This window comes from Varanus komodoensis, unplaced genomic scaffold (genome assembly GCF_004798865.1).
Source record: "Varanus komodoensis strain SLA01 unplaced genomic scaffold, ASM479886v1 scaffold11, whole genome shotgun sequence".
Taxonomy (NCBI): Eukaryota; Metazoa; Chordata; class Lepidosauria; order Squamata; family Varanidae; genus Varanus; species Varanus komodoensis.
Genome location: NW_025335317.1, coordinates 3988181 through 4003759, shown reverse-complemented (window position 1 = coordinate 4003759; position 15579 = coordinate 3988181). Strand labels below are relative to the sequence as shown.

Below are 15579 nucleotides of genomic sequence, written 5' to 3'. Positions count from 1 at the left end.
GGTGTCCAAGGCCGTTGCCCTTTCAGCCAGCCTTCCTCTCCTCTTCCCCAGCAGCCGATGTGCTTAGTAATGGTGACTGGCCCAATGTCTGCATAGCTTGGTCACATCAGGAAGGGCCTTCCCAGGCTGAGTCCAGCATTCCAAATCCAGTACACTTCTGATGGTGTGTTGATTTTGCCAGAGGCTGCTGCTGTTACTCGGCTAAAGAGATTATAACCTGCCCACGCACACCAAGGATTAATTTTTGAACAAGGTTTGAACTTGCGTTTTCCGTGATGAGGGCAGTCCCTTCCATAAATGTATGAAAATAAACTTTTTCCTTCTGCTTTGTAGAAACCAAGGAGTTATTCACTGTTACTCTTTCATTGTAGGTGGAGAACTCAGGGGATCCATGGGAAAACTTCCAAAATAACCAAGCGCTCACCTATTGGGAATGTGTTTATTTACTAATGGTTACTATGTCCACTGTTGGCTATGGAGATGTTTATGCAAAAACAACCCTTGGTCGCCTTTTCATGGTCTTCTTCATCCTCGGGGGATTGGTAAAATTCTTGTTATTTTCTGCTGGATGTTTTTTCCCCCTTTCCTTGAGTATGTTATGATTAGTCGTAGCAAATTAATGAGTAACTTAAAATATTTCAAGATATGCATGTAAAGATTGAATTTGGAGAGCCATTGGTTGAACTTAAAGGAAGGGACAGAGACAAAGTTAAGAAAACAACGCATGCAAATGCAGAAAGTGCCTTAGGAATTTGTAGTATTAACTCTTAGCTAGCAAGTACCAGCCGTGTATTGATTGACCAATCGATTGTGATAGTGACGATTTAAAGCTAGATGCGGTTTCAAGAGCTTCCCTGACCTCCTGTGTTCCTTCCCAATATTCCAACAAACACTGTGGCTTGGGAGCACCTTTCAAGAGCCGCTTGCCCGTTCCAGACAATGGCAAAAGCACGTTCTTTTACTTCAACCCATGGCAACCATGCACGCTAACATGGGACCAATGCATGAAGTTGCAAGACGCTCCTAAGCAGGTCAGCCCACTAGGTCTCCACTGTGTTTGAAGCGCTGAGTAAGTACACGGACCATAAGTTACGCAGATATGGCCTCTCTTCAAATTGCCTTTTTATACTTCTGTCAATACCAAAGACACCATGGCAACCACCGCAATTGCTTTGTCTTAAAAATCAGCAATCCTAGCCCTAAGATTTACATTCTTCAAGGTAAGTAATTTAGTAAATTCTACCCACAATCGGTAATATACATACACAGTGTCCCAAAAGCAGCTTAACTATTTCCACGTATCTGTATGTCTCTCGTAAACATCTCTTTTTAGGGATGTTGCATCTACTCGGTCATCCCAAATGCAGCGTGCGTGCGTGCATTTGCTTCCAAAAGAGGTGCCTATTTGTGTGCCAGAACCGAAGCCATGGTCTCCGGCAGCAGCTCTGAGAAGTATCCAGCCACAAGCAAAATGTTTGTTGGACAAAACATGGCAGATTACATTTTCCCCCCTCCTCATCGACTTTTTTCCTTTAACATTCTTACATGCCCTTATCATCTTTTTTAAAAGGCAAACTTTTAAAAATGGAATTTATTTTTGTCGCAGCACGTTCATTCTCATGTGTGTGAAGGAAACCCTCTACTGCCATCTTGTTTTCTTTGGTAATGGGGGGGGGGACCCCCCTCACGTATCTTTTACCAATTAGTGACACTAATCATAATAATAACAACCCATGTTTTTCATTTGTTTTGTCCTTGTTGGGGTGTTTTAGCGGTCTATATTCTTTGGATATTTCCGCTTGCCCCCATTCAAAAGGTTTTAGCCGTGGCAGCCCCTGCCCAATGGGATGCCACTTCGACATCATTTTGTCCTTGTTTTTTAGTTTTGTTTGGTTTGCTTTGTGTGCCCTTCTCCCTCTTTTGACCATTTTCTTTAGCTCATCAGGCGTGCATCTCTTTCAAGACCAACTTTTATGTCAAATTTTCTTGTTTTGGTTTTATAAACACTTTTTTAACCTTTTTGAGAAAAACCCACCCCTTTATAGATCTAAGTCTTTTGCATTTTCAGATCTTAAAGATTATATATCTTCTTAAAAAATTCATCACCCCCCTTTCTTTGGCCTCTCTTTTTAGTCTTTTCTTCTGTCTCCTATCTTCTTCCTTAGGCCATGTTTGCCAGCTACGTCCCTGAAATCATAGAGTTAATAGGAAACCGCAAGAAATATGGTGGTTCCTATAGTGCGGTTAGTGGAAGAAAGTAAGTATTCCAAGGGATTCTGCTGCTGCCTCCAGCGCAGTAGAACACTCTCTGCATGCCATTTTCTTTTTGTTTTTCTTCCATGCATGTAGGCAATGTTTGCGCGCTACGTGCCAGAAATTGCTGCTCTCATCCTTAATCGGAAGAAATACGGCGGAACTTTTAACTCAACCCGAGGCAGAAAGTAAGTCTTCACAAAACGAGAACCAAAAACACCAGGTGTGGTGATTGTGTGACCTTGAGAACCCACCCTGGTTATGACATCTGACCCGCGGACACACCTGGATGTGCTCTGTGTGTGTGTGGACATGGCCATGGATGAGTCCTGGTGGCGACACCTGCTGTGCCCACTCCAAGCTGTCCTACTGGAGACCTGGGCCACACCAGGTGTCTGTCGCAATGGTTTTTCCCGTTCTCCAAGGAAACTGTCCACGAGGACAGTTCTGAGCCGCACAGTCTGGAAGACAACTCTGCTATTATTAACATGCATTCAGCTTGTGGCTGCCATTCTCTGCCGTGCCCAAGTTCCTCCCGTCCAGGAAGGGGGACTTTTCATCAATAGAGATCCTGAGTCCCAAACCTGACCTGGAATCTGGACCATAGTCAGGAGAGGCTGTTTGTGAGAACTGCCACTTCTGCGGAAAAGTTGCACATTGGCTGTTGGTGTCATGCTTTCAGTGGTCCCGGATCCGCTTGTGCAACTTCTAAACGCAGGCACCAGTTCTCACAAACAGCAGCAGGCCCTGTGAGTGTGATGCCAGCATGACGAGGGACGTGTGTCAATGCAGGCCTTTCCACAGCTCAACCTCCTTTTTAACAGAGCATCTCATTGGTGAGATTGACACATATCTAAATAGGTGTGACACAGTCAAGTGAAATGGACTGATAATCTGTGTTAAAAGTCAATAGTACTTTTAATAGGGATTGTCTCGTGGATTTGATTTTGTCCTGACAATCACAAATCGCAAATGTTTAATTCCACTACAGTTTTGTACAAAGTGGATGGACATCATCTGGAGTTTCTGAATACGTGTCAAGAGTCAGACACGGAATTTTTAAACTAAACCACACCCTGCTTCCCACTCAAAGAAAATTGAGTATAAATAGTGAAAAATGCACATAAAGGCTTAGCACAACAGCCCTCTTTCAGGGGGGTTAATCTAAAATCTAAAATGCTGCCGCCGACACTTGGATTCAGAAATTAATTACACTCGCTTTCCTTAATCGACCACACTAATAAAAGGGGCAGATCCCCTGGCACAGTGTTGCACAGTACACCACTTAAGGAATGGCCTTGGAAAATTTGAACAGGATTGTCCCTTCCCAGTCATGCCCCTCCATGCATATGCTCAGCCGCCTCGTTTCCTTTTGTGCTCAGTTCCGTATGTGCTGCATACAGCGTTCCACCAAAAAAGATGGAAGCATCTCAACCAAAAACCCAGAATTCCATGTGCAGTTCAAGACTAATATGTTCAAGTACCTTTGCCATTTCATAGGCACTAAAAAGTAAATATTCTAGCTATTTTAAATTCAGTTTTGGTGACCAGGAACCACTTTCTCAACTTTGTGGTTTCTTTTGGAAACCATCATCTCCTTGCCACTATTTGGTACGATTAGGATGGTGCTGGATCCAATTTTTCCTCCACAACTGACGTTCTAAAAGACTTATAGTCTTATTTATGTTCTGCCTTGTTTTCCTTTTCAAGGCACTCAAGATGGCTTATGTAATTCTCCTCCTGCCCTCCATCTTATCCCCACAACAACAACCCTGTGAGGTAGGCTGGGCTGAGAGTCTCCAACTGGCCCAAAGTCACCCAGGAGGCTCCATGGCTGAGCGGGGACTAGAACTCGGATGCCTGAGGCCCAGAGCCATGCTCTTAACCACCACACCACCCTGGCTCTCTGTGTGCAGCGTAATCTTATCCTAGCCGATTCCACAGGGGTTCCAGTATTTTAAATGCACCTTTTCAGATCCCCGGTATGCTATGTAAATAGCTCTACAGCCATTCATTCCTCCTCCCACTGAAACCCAAAATGATAGATCAAAAAGCAATCCAGTCCTAATGCTATGAAGGACACTGTCACAATGATTAATCCTGTTAATCAGGCTTTTGAAACCTGGATTGGAAGATCTGCTGTGGATTCAGGAGGTTCTCCAACTCTTGAGCTCATGAAGCAAATTCCTGCTCTGGAGAACATCTGGAGCTCACAATCGTTTGACAGCCCCTCCACACTTTGTGCAGAACCGGGTAGCTGAAAGTGGGAGAATCACATTCGTCAGGCTGCCGGTCAGAAAGGGCACTTTTAAATGCTGTCTCATATTAAAATGAAACCAAATGAGAGGCCCCCAGCCTGTGGAGGGGAAAGACGCTTGTCTTATCCACATGGGTTGCTACATGCTAGCCGCCATTCCACTGAACACTCGGAGAGGAGCCTTAGAATATTTAAGTCTAACGCCAAAGGAATCCAGCACGACTTAACCACAGCGGGCCTTGGCTGGACTGCGCCTCCCAGTCTCGTCCCGTGTTCTGTGGCAGCACTGAGTGTTCAGTTAACGGAAGAGCACTCACGTTCTGCTTGGGAAGGCAAATCTCCTTCCAGTGAGGCCCTGGCATGGAGTGCAATGCCGTGCATTTCACTCAGAAGGAAGCCCAAGGGGGCTCGTGGGCTTCCTACCAAGGAAATGCGCATAGGATTGCAACCCAAGCGGACTAAGCAAAGAATGCAGCGCTTCAGCATTACAGAATTCAACAGATACGAGATAAAAGCTTTAGGCACTGGTACCCATCAGTGTTCTGCTGTGTCTAAACCTAGACCTGATCTTCCTCTTTTCCACATCCTGGTGTCTTCAGCAGCTCACTCACAGGCTTCCCTGCTAGCTTTGGGGCTTGCTTAATTTTATTTTATCCCTGGGGGCTTTTGCTTTCTTTTTAAAATGCACTCTTTGTTTGTCTCTGTCCATCTGTCTCTATTTGCCTGTACATTTTGTTGACTGAAGCTGAACTCTGTCATCAGCACACAGACGGTTCGATTTAACTTTATGCATTGTTTCCTAGTTCAAAAAGCTAATTTCTAAGTACTTTGGAGAAGGACTCACGTACATCTTTCATCAGAGCACATAAGCTTGGGAACTGCACAGTAAAAAGCCATTAGCAATCCTATGTTTGATATTGGTTTTGCAGTCAGTAGAACAAGATTGATGAAATGTTATGTTTGGCCAAAAATTTGAGTTTTCCTTTGGAATTCGGCATTGAGAGAATGGCTTGTCAGAACCAATAAGTTTTCCACTGCTTGGAATAAGAGGCATGTGGTAATAATTAGCAATATACGTTTTTTAGCTGAGCAGCTCAGCACAGAATCTGGCAGCAAACCTAATGAGAAACTACAGTTCTGTGATTTCTAATGTCAAAAAGTTTCCAGATAAAATTAAATGCATTTGCAAAAAGTGGAGCTGCTAAACTTTGTTGAAAGATGTTATTTGGAGTCTTAAAATAGTGCGTGTGTTTCCTTCTCTCAAGAAGAAACATACATCAAGCTCTTTTGTGTATATATACTATTTAAATGATGTGGTTGTGTTTGCTTTTAAAAAAAAATCTCATGTAAAGTAGGGAGCTTGGAACAAAGACTATTCCTCTAGGAGGCATTCATTTGATAACTGTAATTTTGATCCGTAAAGACATAAGACTGTAATACTGTGCATACTTGGTAGAGAATCTTCTTTTCTTCTGAATAATGTGTTCATCGAATCATGCTTGTCTCTTGGCATAAAGCTTTGGAGCAAGTTTGTACAACTTATTAGTAAGGTAATCAGGTGCAAAAGAAGACCATGCTTCTGCTCTCTTTAATAATTGTGTGGACCAAGGAATTTCAGCATGAAATAACTAAGGTGACAAGCCATACCTGCTGAAACTCCTAGCCAGTGATTTAAAAAGGAGACCTGTCCTCTGTTGTGTTGGGCCATGTTACCCATCAGCCCAAATGCAGCTGCCCTTGGAGAGCTAACACTGAAATGCTAGAGGAGCTGCTGCTGCTGCTGCTGCTGCTGCTGCTATTATTATTATTATTATTATTATTATTATTATTATTATTAATTGGTAAGCCAGAAGCATACTGAATGGCAGGATGCTTAAAATCTGGAAGGTGGCCCAGTTAAAATTGGGCTGTTTCCAACATGCTGCGAAGGAGACATTTAGTCCACTGGGCACCCCAGTATTCCCTCTGTTCGGACAGAGACGGTTCCTAGGAGGATTGGCCATTTGGGAATCTTTCTCTGGTGAGAAGTTCTTGAAGGGCAGCCAGTCAGATATGCCACCATGGCTTGTTTAAATTGGCGGCATGAACAAGAAGCCATTTCCTGTTGTGGTGTGGCTTGCCGTGTCATCCGAACCCAGGCAGTGTGGCTTGTGGGAGGGGAAAAGCCAGGCTCCCTTGGGTTGAATGGCATTCTAAGACAGATCTAGGGGCATCCTTAAACTAATGGGTCTTGGTACAGGCTGCTGCTTTATGCAAGTCGCGTGGCCCATTTTGGTAACACAAACCAAGTCAGTGCATTGACTTTCTGCTCCTCTCAACTGCTTGAGTGCACCTCACCTGCCAATTTAGCAGTTCAGAAGGAGGGCACGGAGAGGTGCGACACACTTGCTCACAGGTGACTGGAGCATCATTGGAGAATATACCAACTGGGTGTGAATAGGAGAGACACGTGAAGAAGTCTGGCTCCACTTTTAAGGCGCCTTTTCTCTTTGGGCATTGGCAAAGTTAGGCATCCTTTTGGAGCATTTGGCCCGAGCTGTGTTTATTTTGATAGAGGTTATTTTACTTTATTCTACTCCATATCCTATATTCTCATGCATGTATCATTCTTGTGTCACCTGCTGTAAACATTCGTGATAGCACAGAATACAGCTTTACTATCCATTTGTAAAATTTGTAGGTTGCTTCTGTATTTAAATTGAAATTGCTGAGGCAAAGTAGCGGGTTCAGTACATTTGCTTGTAAATGGCCTTACTTGAATATCATAGGTGGGTTTAGGAAGCTTCTGCTTTGCAGCTCCTGATAAAGAAATCTGGGATTTGTGGCCCTTCCTTCCAGCATTCACACAGAGGGTCTTGGCTGATGCGGGTTCTTTCATCCTCTGAATGCATTACGGATTGTATAGGAATCATGAAGCCGGTTCAGTGCAGTTTGTGGAGCAGAGTCAGGTCAAGTGTGAGTGCTGATCACAGCAAGAAAAAGATTTCAGGTACCACACAGAGAGAATTGTCTGCTATCTCATAGGCTGCCTTATGTATGAGTTGTGTTTGGTTTGATAGGCCACCAATTTACAGTCCAGAGGGAGAGAAGCAGCAAGGCTGGGTCTTGCGTGAGACAGTCCAGGTTGAAATGCTCAGCTGTGAAATTTAGCAGATCTTGGGCAGCCTCCCCCAACCATGTGCCTTCCAGACACATTTGGACTACAGCACCCAGAATTCCCAGTCATGGGCCCCACTGGATGGAAATTATGGGCACTGAGGTCCAAATGCCTCTGGAAGCCACCAGGTTGGAGAAGGCTGATCTTGGGTAGAGGATACCATCTTTCAATCTTACCTACCACACAGGCTTGGTATGACAATAAAAAAGAATAACTGCAAATAGCTGCCCCCCCGTCCCCCCGATGAATAGTTCCAATCACTGTGAGATCCCGCCTTATCAGCAAGGTCACCTGCTTTGCTTGTTCATCTGAGCGAACATCCCCCAATGGTTTTGAAACCAGACAACATGATTAGGCAGAATGTAACTGCCTGTAGGGATAATCCCCCCACTCAAAACAGCAGCCAACTGGAGGAAAAAAACATGCTCGGTAGAAGATGAATGTTTAAGTCTGCACCGTAACACAGGTCGCCAGCTATGGGAAGGTAGCCACATAAGCTGGTGAGATAAACCTACCCTGAAGCTTATTCTCTTTATCTTCAAAGTGTAAATCAGAATGGCCTATCTGGAAGGAGGAATGAGGAAAGGGATATAAAACTCATGAAGGCACTTAAAGACAGTGGTATCAGCAGTGCCACCTGGCAACAAGGCGTCTCATTTCAGCTCTTGCTCCTACACATAAGAATTTGAGTATCATTGGTATCACAGCAGTTGTTCTCACAACTCAAGTGAGCTTTCTCTTCAAAGGTGGGCTATATTCTGCACCATTTTATGCTCTTCTTCAATTGATTCTTGAAGAAGAATAGATCTTCTGGTACAGACAGTCAAGAAGCTGGGCAAGAACTTGATTGTCCCTAGATCCCTAACTAGAACCAAATGGCGGCAGAAGGCTCTCAATTCTAAATCTGTTGCTATCTGATATATTCTGATAATCCCTTGCGTGATCTTGCAAAAATAGCAGATGGAAGAAGCCAAAACACATGTGTGATATCAGATATTCATCTGTGATTCAGTCCAGCATTCTTTCATCTCCACACCATAGTGAATGTTGAGTTATTTTAAGTGGTCTGCCAAAATAAGAGATTTGAAGACCGCTTTCTCCTAAGAAGCATCCGTGGTTGAAACACCTTGGGCAATCTCATCCTAAATTGCTTTCTGACAAGCACAAGCCGGCAGCCTTCTTAGGTTCTTTGTTCCTCTGCTGCCCCACTCCGAATTGTAACTTGACATCAGGTTCAATTATAGATGGGCACCACCAGGGGTGACTATAACCTTAGACCATATGACTGGTGTGTTTTTAGTGAAAATCAACCAGTGAATAAAAGTAACACATTGGATCATGCCGAAGTGCACTAAAAGCTCTGTGTATTATTAATGTTTATTCTGAGACATCCAAGTTTGGGCTTATGTCTGAAAGCCTCTTGTTTTTAAGCAAGCCTCAGTTCTGTGCTATGGGAAACTGTAAACTTCCTTCTCTTGTGATCTGTTCTGCATCCTGGTGATTTCTTCAGATTTCTTTAATTTATAAGCCATAAGTTACTAAATCATCAACATATCATGAACAGCAATCTGTTAGAGATTCCTTCCAGAAAGGGACTTGATAGCTGCATTTGCCAGACATTAAATAAAAACCGTGGAGAGACAGACTGAGTAAACAGACAGACAAACAGATAATTCAAGCTGACAGGACACCCTGGATTGATTAGGCATCATGATTCCATTTCGAAATCTGAAGTGGCTTGATTTTTCTTCTCTTTTCCCTCGTTGGTGAACTGTGTGGAGGCAGAATGCCCAAAAAGGTTATGTAATCACAGCCTCTAATACACAGACTTGGTAGAAGAGGGATGGGGATTTCCTGATAATTTGTCTTGAGGGCCTCAACTCCAAGTGAAATTCCACTTGGAGATACCGATCTATTGTAGTGATTATGAGGATGAACTGTGAACTGAAAGTCTTATGAGTCGTGAGCTCCAAGGCCTGCAATTAACCACTTTCTCAGCCTCATAGGAAGGCAGTAAATCTGGCCTACTTTACAGGGGTGTTGGCAATGCTCCAAAGATTAAAAAAAAATGGAAAAGTCTTGGTGTGCTTAGGGAGAAGTGCTATGGAAATATTATTTAATTCAGCCGCTACTGTTATGATTAGTTGCTTTTCTGTAAAAGTGCACTCAAAGCAACAGACAATAAATAGGATCAATATAAAAACTGAATTTACTACTGACAAAACCGAGGCTTAGCAGCAGCATAACCAAAACTAAGCAAATAACAGCTTAGCCATGGTCCCAATACAAGGGAAGTCTTTGACCTATCAAAACTTTCACCTGTTAGTAGAAGGTGAAGAGAAGTTGCAGAGAAATGGTCAGTTGGACCTTTGGGAACTGCAGAGGAAGTTCTGTCACATGCTGTAGCAGATCTTTCTTCATCGAAACAATGCACACAGCGTGAAGCTGTGTCAGTGGTTCTCAAAGGCCTGAGAAGGATACATGAGGCAGGGAGTCTTCCCAAGGAACAGATACATGCCCAGGGGCTTGTTCACACAGCTAACACCCCCAAGTGTTCGGTGGAGTGACTCTGTGCAGCTCCAAAAAGCAAAAAATGGTTAGATCGGTGGCATGCAAAGGGGCAAAGCTTCTCTGAATGTGCTCACAAGAGCACTGAAGTGCAACTTTAGAGACAGAACTCGGGTTCGAGGAAACACAGTCTTTGGGACTGCACTGCATGCAGAGAGATTAAAAATCAGTGACCATATGAAAGATGCAGCAGTTTTGTCCCTTGTAGCCACTCCCCCCACCCCACAGGTCTTGAAAACAATTTACATCCTGACATACTTTGTATACATAGAGGAAAGAGGAACCTTGTGGCATAGAATGCTCTTTTTAAATGATGGAAAACAGATCTTTTTTTAGCTGTGTAGGTCGCAGGGTCGTCACAGGTAGATAAATGGATCTGGTAGTCCCAACAGCTCAGTAGTTGTGCATGTGAACTAAGAGAATTCTGTCCTGATCTCCTAGAAAAAAAAGGTAGGATACAAGTATGGGAGACATTTTTAAACTGTGCTCTTGTGCCTCTTCTCCCCCAGCTTGTAATTCTTGATAGTGCAATTAAAGCCCCTTGGAGTGACAACCACTGTTGTTTCCTGCTTCACTGTGGCCCATTTTCCTCCCTGAGCCTTTCAAACGAAAGGTTAGCGAAGGTGGTGCTTCCCTCCATTCCATGGTTTTATCTAAAATGCCCCCGTCTGTGATTTTAATTAAGAGAATTTCTATGTTGCTGCCAAGAGGATAAGGTGAAGGCAGCGCTCCTATACGGTATGTTAGAAAGGAATCCCCCCCCCCCCCGGCCGCCTTTTTATTCTATGCTGTTTATCTCTCTCTGATCATTCATGTGTCTCTGCCCAGCCTGTAGGAAACTTCATCAAAATACCAAACTGTGGTCTTCCACTCTGCTTTCTTTTATAATTACAATTCTTGCCAAAGTGAAGTTCTCCCTCCCTTGCTTAGTCTTTCTTTCTCCTCTGTCCCACCTCAACACAGAAATATCAGGTCTTCCGTCCGAGATGCAGAGCAAATATCCTGGGCCTGGTGCGTTGGCTTCACCTGTCATGTGCAGGATCCGACACACATGCTCAGCTAGGTGACACACAGAGAAACATACTAAGACATGAATCCGCACACGTACACTGTTTTCTCACACCGTTAGAGGCCGTTTCCCCCCCGCAATTGTTTTTTTATGAAATGCACCTGGAGCTGGGCTGCTCATTGCGAAGATAAGGAGGCTCTGCCTTGTATTTTGAAGCGTGTGTGGAAAACTACGCATCTAAGGGAGGAAGATTCTCAGCAAAGTTGAAAGGTCTGCCCATCGATATGAAATGCAGGCTGTTTCAGGAGCATCTGTAGCAGTCGCCCTTTGTATCGGGCAACCATGGAAGTGCTAAGCCCGGTCACTTTGTTCAAAACAAAATGAAGCCTGTCTTTGAAATGAATAGCTAGTCCATTGGGCCATGTATGTAGGCACAAGAGTCGTCATTCACTGGCACGACATTCACTAGATGCTTGTTCGGATAGGGAGACCTTTGTTGCAATTCATGGTTGAACAGAATTTATCTAGCTTGGATCCTGATCCTCACAAACCAGTATGGACACAAGCTGTGCCAATGCCTAACATACAATTACAACATCGTCATCATCGCATTTATTACATTGCATTTATAGCCTGTCTGTTCCCCTTTTGTAAGGAATCCAAGACAGCTTACTTAGCTCTGTTTTATCCTTACAACAGCCCTCTGAGGTAGGTTGGGCTGAAAGGGAGAGACTGGGCCAAAGTCACCCAGTGGCCTCCATGGCAAGCTGGGACTCACCCCCAGATCTCACAGGTGAGATCATTTATTAACTTTGTGCATTACTGAAACCTCAGCACAGGTCTCTTTTTGAGATATTGAAGAATATGTAAATAAGAATGTGTAAATAAATAAGACTTAAATTACTTAAAAGATTTAAATAAATTAAAAGATTTAAATAACTTTAAAGGTCTTTCTTGTTGCTAAAAGGAAAGGCAACATGTAATATGTATTTTTTGTTCCCTTATTAAATAGCTGATCAGAACCAAAATGCCATTTTAAAAGCATGTCCGTAGTTCTTCATCCAATTGATTACAATTGACCCCAAGTAATTAATCAATAAATGATGTAATAATCTACCTGTTAAGCTTAATTATAACTTCAGATCTATATTGTAAATTGGCCCTCAGAGCACCAAGTAAACTATGCTAAAATAGCATTAATTTGTTTAAAGTTTAACGTTATTATTTAAGGCGATTTTATTGGGGGAAACACTGTAAAATGAGAGAATGAGCAAAAGTGTTGATTGCCTAATAATAGCAGGGTGTCTTAACTGTTGCTCCTAGAAGCACAAGAACTTCTGAGATTTTAAAGGATTAGAGCAGTAGGCAAAAGTCTGGTTGGAACTGAATTGTTAGAAGTGTGATTTCCTTCTCTGGCGTTTTGCAAATTTGCTGGCTATACTTCCCTCCTAGCTGCATGTTTTCAGCTCTTAGCATGTTCCTTTTGGGTTTCAGCCTGAGTTTGAATGACTAAGAATCTGAGTTCTGTTTGTTCACACTCTTCTATCCTGTTATATAAAGGCAAGCAAGCTTACAGCAGAGATTGTGTGAGCGCAAGAGTATTTATTCCGGACAAAGTTTGAACATCATTGCTAAGATTTATCAGTATAACTTTGGCTGCGGGGGCAACTTTAGAAAGTCTAGCTCCGGGAAGCAAAGCAATGGCAAAGGATTTAAGATAGCTATATAGGGTGTTCTTACTGAAAGGTGTAGGAACAATTGAGGAACTGCAAAATATTTTGGGGGTGTCCTTGGTGTCATCCCTGGCTGGTTAGTGCAAAAGCTACTGGCACCAAATCACTAGCATCATTTTGCCCATGGGGAAACTTGGAGTGAATTTGGAGACCTTTTCTCAGGCAAAATATCAGAAGAATTTTGAAGAAACTCAGAACTTTGATAACACTGAGATAAAGAAGGAATGTCTTCTTGGCATGAATTTCCTAGAGCACAATTTCACAGTGAATCTGTGCCTTCCTGCTCTGGCAAAACTTCTGGAGACATTTAGGAAGAAAAGAACGCAGCCTGCAATTAGACTAAAGGAAGTTCTCAATGCTTTGGATTTCATTGCACAGTAGCAGGTACTGCCGTACTTCTTGTTCTGCCCCCCTTCATTGAAGCTGGTTCTATGAATCCTGGCAGCTGTTTCCCACACTGCTTGAGATAATGGGAATTCTCCTTGCTTGAAGTAACCCTCCACATCTTGGTGGCTCCCCCACACTCTTGGGGACAGAGTAAAGGGGTCTAGCTGCCTGCAATGTCCAGACTCCCCCCGTGACAGCATTTCGTGTGTCATGCTCAGTGCAGTTTAAACAAAGACACTGGCTGCTCTTCACTGCTCTTCATGCAGATTCTTTTTTCCTGTCAGCTCTATCAAGTTTGCACAACCTCTGATTCCTCCCAAAGGCTCTGTAGCCCTTAGGGAGTGTAGTCTGGACCAACAGGTGCTCGTCAGCATCCTTTCCCGCCTGTTCTGGTTTTGTCTTACTGGAGAGCTGAATGGTGGAACCCTTGATGACTTAAGCATTTGGCCGGTGGATCGTGATTGCTTTAGTAGGCCTTAGATTGTACAAAAGGGATATCATTCACACATGACTTTTTCCCACTTGACCCAAATTCTTGAGTGGAATTTTGCATCTGGAATGCGTTCCACAGTCCCCCAGAGCTGGTGTCCAGAGAAATGTAGCACAGTCTTGAAGTGTCTACAGATCATGGCAACTCTCTTTGCTTGTGCCCTGAAGCTTCCAAGTGTAGAGATAGAAATATAGGGAAAAAAGCAAGTCAGAAGGGGTCTCCCAGGCCATCTATTCTGACCCCCTGGCTCCAGCCAGCACCACTCATGTAATCCTCAACATGTGGTTGTCCAATTGAGATGAATCATGATATTGGTCTTTGTCCAACCCGAAGCTTCTGGGCTAGCAAAGTGGGCTCTGGCACAGCCTGAGGTCATCCTTAGACCTCAGTGGACATTGCTGGCATGCTATATTCAGGACGGACACAGGATCAGTCATTCTGGAAGTCATTCCATTCTAGCTGGAATCTGAGCTTCTCCCTCAGATCCATGGTTCTCCCTGATGGAGCAGGGCACCTCATGGCTTAGAAACATAGGAATGTAGCGAGTCAAAAGGGGCCTCCCCGGTCATCTAGTGTGACCCCCTGGTTGGTTGCATCACATGACCGCATTTTCATGTCACTATCAGTTTCTGCCATTTATTCATGTTTCTGTTTAGACCTGGGGCATTCGATCACAAACAGAAACAATTCATGTGCATTCACAACAATGAAGTATCAGCCTTTAAGCAACTTTTTACTGATACTAATATATTCTATAGCCTTCTAGATGTTTGGAATATTTAAGTCACTTCACTTTGGGAAGTCCTGAGGGTGGAAAGTCGGGGTCATTTGTGCTTGGTGAGTATCTGCAATGGTCCAATGATCCAAAGCAGACCAAGTTGGGGGGAGGGGCCTGCCAACTTTTGTTTCTAAGATTGGCTTTGTTTTGTGCATTTTAAATGCTAAGCAAGTTAGTGGAAATCATGTATTTGAATGCCTGTCCATAATTTGGTGAAATTAGAAGCCAGAAACTACATATTTCTACTGTGATTTGCAGAAATCGCCCCAGGACTATGTAGATTTTAACTTCCAGTTTGTGCAAATATTGTGATTTGAGCCAATTTCCATACTATTTTTAAAGGAAAAAATTCAGCATAGTGACTCAACACCAGCATAGGTCTTGTGAACTAGTCTCAGTCATCTTTAAAGCATAACCTGTAAAGTATGAGGGGCTGAGGCTGCGAAAGAGAAGACTTGTCTAAGGCTTTCCTAGAGAGATATGGCAGAGCTGAGTTTTAAACCAGAAAACGCCTTCTTCACAATTCCCCCTATTAATGCCTTTGCTATCTTGCATATGAATGCATGCCATCTTGCAAAAATCTTGCAGTTGCAACCTTTGCCAAAAAAAAAAGAGTTACATTTTTGCAACCTTTGCAATACCAGATAGGGAAATAGTTGAGCTAAAATCTGAAACATGCAGTTTAAAATACTTCTAGCAACTGACCCTTGGAAACTGCCTCAGGTTTCTAACAAAGGGTAGCATGAGAACTTTTAGAAGCATATGAACGTACAGGGCCAGAAGGATAATTTGAGACAGAAGTGCCACATTAAAGTTGCTTGCAAGATCGTTCTTGAAACAGTTCCTGAGTGTACCTCCCGCCCTCCGGTGTATGCAAACCCCAGATGGTTAACACTCGTGGTTTACCTGATGAATCACGGACAGGTCTTATTTACATTAAAGTGGCC

The 15579-nt window shown here is 43.3% G+C and overlaps 1 protein-coding gene across 12 annotated transcripts in view; it reads left to right on the top strand.

Moving 5' to 3' along the window:
- KCNMA1 (potassium calcium-activated channel subfamily M alpha 1) overlaps positions 1-15579 on the top strand; it is a 500168-nt gene that overhangs the window by 305450 nt on the left and 179139 nt on the right. For 9 of the 12 annotated variants that reach the window (XM_044420268.1, XM_044420271.1, XM_044420266.1 and 6 more), the window contains exons 8-9: positions 372-542; positions 2166-2257. In XM_044420268.1, the coding sequence (XP_044276203.1) occupies positions 372-542; positions 2166-2257 (263 nt within the window). Of the gene's footprint in view, positions 1-371; positions 543-2165; positions 2258-2349; positions 4373-15579 lie in introns of those variants that run through there. The other 3 variants (XM_044420272.1, XM_044420273.1, XM_044420275.1) reach the window with 2 other exon arrangements.